This window comes from Haliotis rufescens, unplaced genomic scaffold, assembly GCF_023055435.1.
Source record: "Haliotis rufescens isolate VD_foot unplaced genomic scaffold, xgHalRufe1.0.p SCAF_3, whole genome shotgun sequence".
In the NCBI taxonomy this organism is placed as follows: domain Eukaryota; kingdom Metazoa; phylum Mollusca; class Gastropoda; order Lepetellida; family Haliotidae; genus Haliotis; species Haliotis rufescens.
The window spans coordinates 175,349-179,215 of NW_025964001.1; the positions used below are offsets into that span (position 1 = coordinate 175,349).

Below are 3,867 nucleotides of genomic sequence, written 5' to 3' on the forward strand. Positions count from 1 at the left end.
GGAGAGGATGATGAAGCTATGTTGCACAATGTTACACACATATGATACAGTGGAACCCCTTAACTCGAAGCATGGTGACCAGAGATTCTATAACGTGGTATCCGCAGTGTGACTGACTGAATATGGTTTTACGCCGCTTTTTAGCAATATTCCAACAATATCACGGCGGGGGACACCAGAAATGGGCTTCACACTCCGCAGTGTGAGGCAAACGGAGTGCCGGTATTGGGCTAAGGGAGTTGATGGAGTTTCATGTGTATTTCAGATGGCGTTGCCAAAGACCATTGGTGCTGGTCTCCGAGGCTGATTTATCTCTATTCCATTCTTCTACACTCTGGGTCATCGGAGGAGTTATGCGCATGTACGGGCTCACACCTAGGCATGGCGGACATTTTGTACATTGCAGTAGGCTTTACTCTCATAAAGCGATTTGATGCTCCGGTTATCGTTTCCCTCAATGAGGATATATATCTTCTTCTGCCCCGTGCTTAGTCATAATACATCAGACGTAGATTGCTCTGTTGTAGATGATCATGGAAAAATGACCTCGACTACATGTCTGACGAGCCAACGGTCATACCCAGGGCAGGGCAGTGCACGGCAAACTGCAGTGCTTAAGGTGACAGGGCTACCCGTGCCTTTTTTAGACACAGGTCACTATCCGGTCATGACAACAGGATTAACTGTCATCGCCCAGTGTTTGGCATCACATGAAATGAGGAAGGAATGGCAGCGTCGTCGTAGGTGCAAGCAGTTGCGCCATCGGCGTCACGCGATGTTATTTGGCGTATGGAGGTTTCTTCTCGACTTCACAGATGGCTGGTCGTGTTTGGAGACGTGTTCTTGAGCGCCATCAGCATTGACCGATGTGGTGGGGACTCGGTGACTGCACGGGCTGGCATCACCTATAGCAAAGACGTGTATAGATCTATATACGCCTTTGCCTATAGCTACAGGACAGGGATTTGTGATATGCTGCTAAAGTTTTAATGTATCTATATACGTAATGTTTCCACAGAGGGTTACACGTTCCGCAAGTTGTCCATTTTCCAAAGGGCATAGAACCCTTACTGACTTTTCACAGCGAAATCATTTACTGAGTTGGCTTAAGTGTTGGTAGATATACCTCTATGACATCATGTAATGTCAACATCAGAAGGGTTCACCATAACGTAATTCCTTGTAAGTGAGGCTTAGAACTCCATCAACCGTCGCACTCTCGTTCAAGGGGGTGAACATATCTATAACGGATGGCATCCATTTATTACTATTCTGTTTGGATTGCTATCATCGCGGATTAATAAGTTAATGTTGACCATTTTGTGGAATTTCTTTGAAGGACTAGCCCAAAAACTTTATTATTTAATTCGCACTTACACAGTACTGATTACCAGAGACGTTTCAAAATTATCCATATCTCACAAACGGTTACTTCTTAGTGATGTTAAAAAACCACAGGATGACAAAGCTAAACAAATAAAAGTGTTAAGGTGGAATCAAGTGGAATCAGTGAAGTATTCTGGAGATTAACATGAAGTGAAATACAATCTCTTCACACGTATACATATTAATGATATATATATTAGCTCTGTAATTTGACTCACTGTCATCAATTTCTAAGTATGTCATTGGACTTGCTTATTGTGGAAGGGTGCAATATAGAGACATACTGGCCTGTAGACAGTCAGAGATGAAGCGACCGAAGTGATGCAGATCCGAGGCGATATCCGACGATAGCAATGAGGCGAAACTAAGAATCGAACAACGACTGTGGGAATGCGGCCCCTTGGACAGTAAGCAACGCCTAATCCATGGACGGCCAGCAACCCCCCTCCCATTGACAGCACAACCCCCCTCCCATTGACAGCACAACCCCCCCACCCACCCCCACCCCCCACCCCCAATTGACGGCCAGCAAACCCCCTCCCATGGATGACCAGCAAACCCCCTCCCACTGACGGCCAGAACCCCCCCCCCCCCCCCCTTTGACGGCTAGCAAACACCTCCCATTGACAGCAACCCCCAACAATTGACGGCCAGCAACCCCCCTCCCATTGACAGCAACCCCCTCCCATGGACGTCCAGCAAACACCTCCCATGGACAGCGACCCCCTCCCTGTGACAGCAAACACCTCCAATTGACAGCAACCCCCTCCCATTGACGGCCAGCAAACCCCTCCCACTGACAGCAACCCCCTCCCATTGACGGCCAGAAAACACCTTCCATGGACAGCAACCCCCTCCCACTGGCGGTCAGCAAACCCCTCCCACTGACAGCAACCCCCTCCCATTGACGGCCAGCACACACCTCCCATTGACAGCAACCCCCTCCCATTGACGGTCAGCAAACCCCTCCCATTGACGGTCAGCAAACCCCTCCCACTGACGGCCAGCAACTCCCTCCCATTGACTGCCAGCAAACCCCTCCCATTGACGGTCAGCAAACCCTTCCCACTGACGGTCAGCAAACCCCTCCCATGGACGGTCAGAAAACCCCTCCCATGGACGGTCAGCAACCCCCTCCCATGGACGGCCAGCAAACCCCTCCCATTGACGGTCAGCAAACCCCTCCCATTGACGGTCAGCAACCCCCTCCCATTGACGGCCAGCAAACCCCTCCCATTGACGGTCAGCAACCCCCTCCCATGGACGGCCAGCAAACCCCTCCCATTGACGGTCAGCAACCCCCTCCCATTGACGGCCAGCAAACCCCTCCCATTGACGGTCAGCAAACCCCTCCCATTGACGGTCAGCAACCCCCTCCCATTGACGGCCAGCAAACCCCTCCCATTGACGGCCAGCAACCGCCTCCCAGGGACCGTCAGCAAACCCCTCCCATTGACGGTCAGCAACCGCCTCCCAGGGACCGTCAGCAATGCCCCTCCCATTTACAGCAATCCCCTTCCATTTGAAAGATGTGACCAGTCCATTACATCAAACTAAATATCAGAACGAGCACAACATAACTATATAAAATATATAATAGATAATGATCGAGTTGTGATGTTGTGGTGGCAACACAGAACTTGACATCCACCCCACCCCACCACACCACACCCCACCCCACCCCACCCCACCCCACCACACCACACCACACCACACCACACCACACCACACCCAGTTGTGATGATTACTGTCACTTCATGGTGGCAACATGGCTTGTACCCGCGTGAAGACGATAGGTGTGAATATAATGTCTGTATCAGCCGAAAGACTGGTGTCACAACAGCACTGAGCTATATAGAGACTGTACTTTAGTGCCGTTATAGTTATCTACTTAAAAAAGAAGTAACTGTTCATTCCGACAGGTTTCTCAGCACAGAGCAGCAACACCTAAAAACTACTCAACTATTTCCTGCGAGGTTCTCACGAAGAATCCATTGGAAATCCTCATTTTGATGTATTGCAACAAACAGACTCGTGTTTGTTCAAGTCACGTTAACAAAACCATGCAATGTTGCTTAAACTTCCGCGCATCACCTTCCAACGGTGAGACATTTCTGTGTATCATTATACTCTAAGCAAAACCGACAGTTGAGTCTTTTTGTATGCTCTGTGATTGATGGAACAGTTTTACAAGCAAAGCCCTTCTAGTGCTACCCAAACTACCTGGAAATGGATGAAGATTCTCGTTGTGGTCCATTGCCCATTCTACATGACCCCTGTCCGTACAGTAGAAATCTGTCAAAGTATTTATGGGAAGATAACCCTACCTTGTACCTAGCACTATACGACCCAAATACCCACCTGGCACAATCCGTCAAGATAATCCTAACTTGTACCGAGCACTATCCCTCACAGACAACGCTACCTGACACTATCCCTCACAAACAAACCCTACCTGCCACTATCCCTCTCAAATAATCC

General features: G+C 49.2%; 1 protein-coding gene across 1 annotated transcript; it reads left to right on the top strand.

Annotated features, from left to right (window-relative positions):
• Positions 1-789: 789 nt before the first annotated feature.
• On the top strand, positions 790-2,912 carry LOC125384305 (glutenin, low molecular weight subunit-like). Its single transcript, XM_048403189.1, has 2 exons — positions 790-882; positions 2,322-2,912. The coding sequence occupies exons 1-2, from the start codon at positions 790-792 to the stop codon at positions 2,910-2,912; spliced, it is 684 nt and encodes a 227-aa protein (XP_048259146.1).
• The last annotated feature ends 955 nt before the right edge of the window (positions 2,913-3,867 follow it).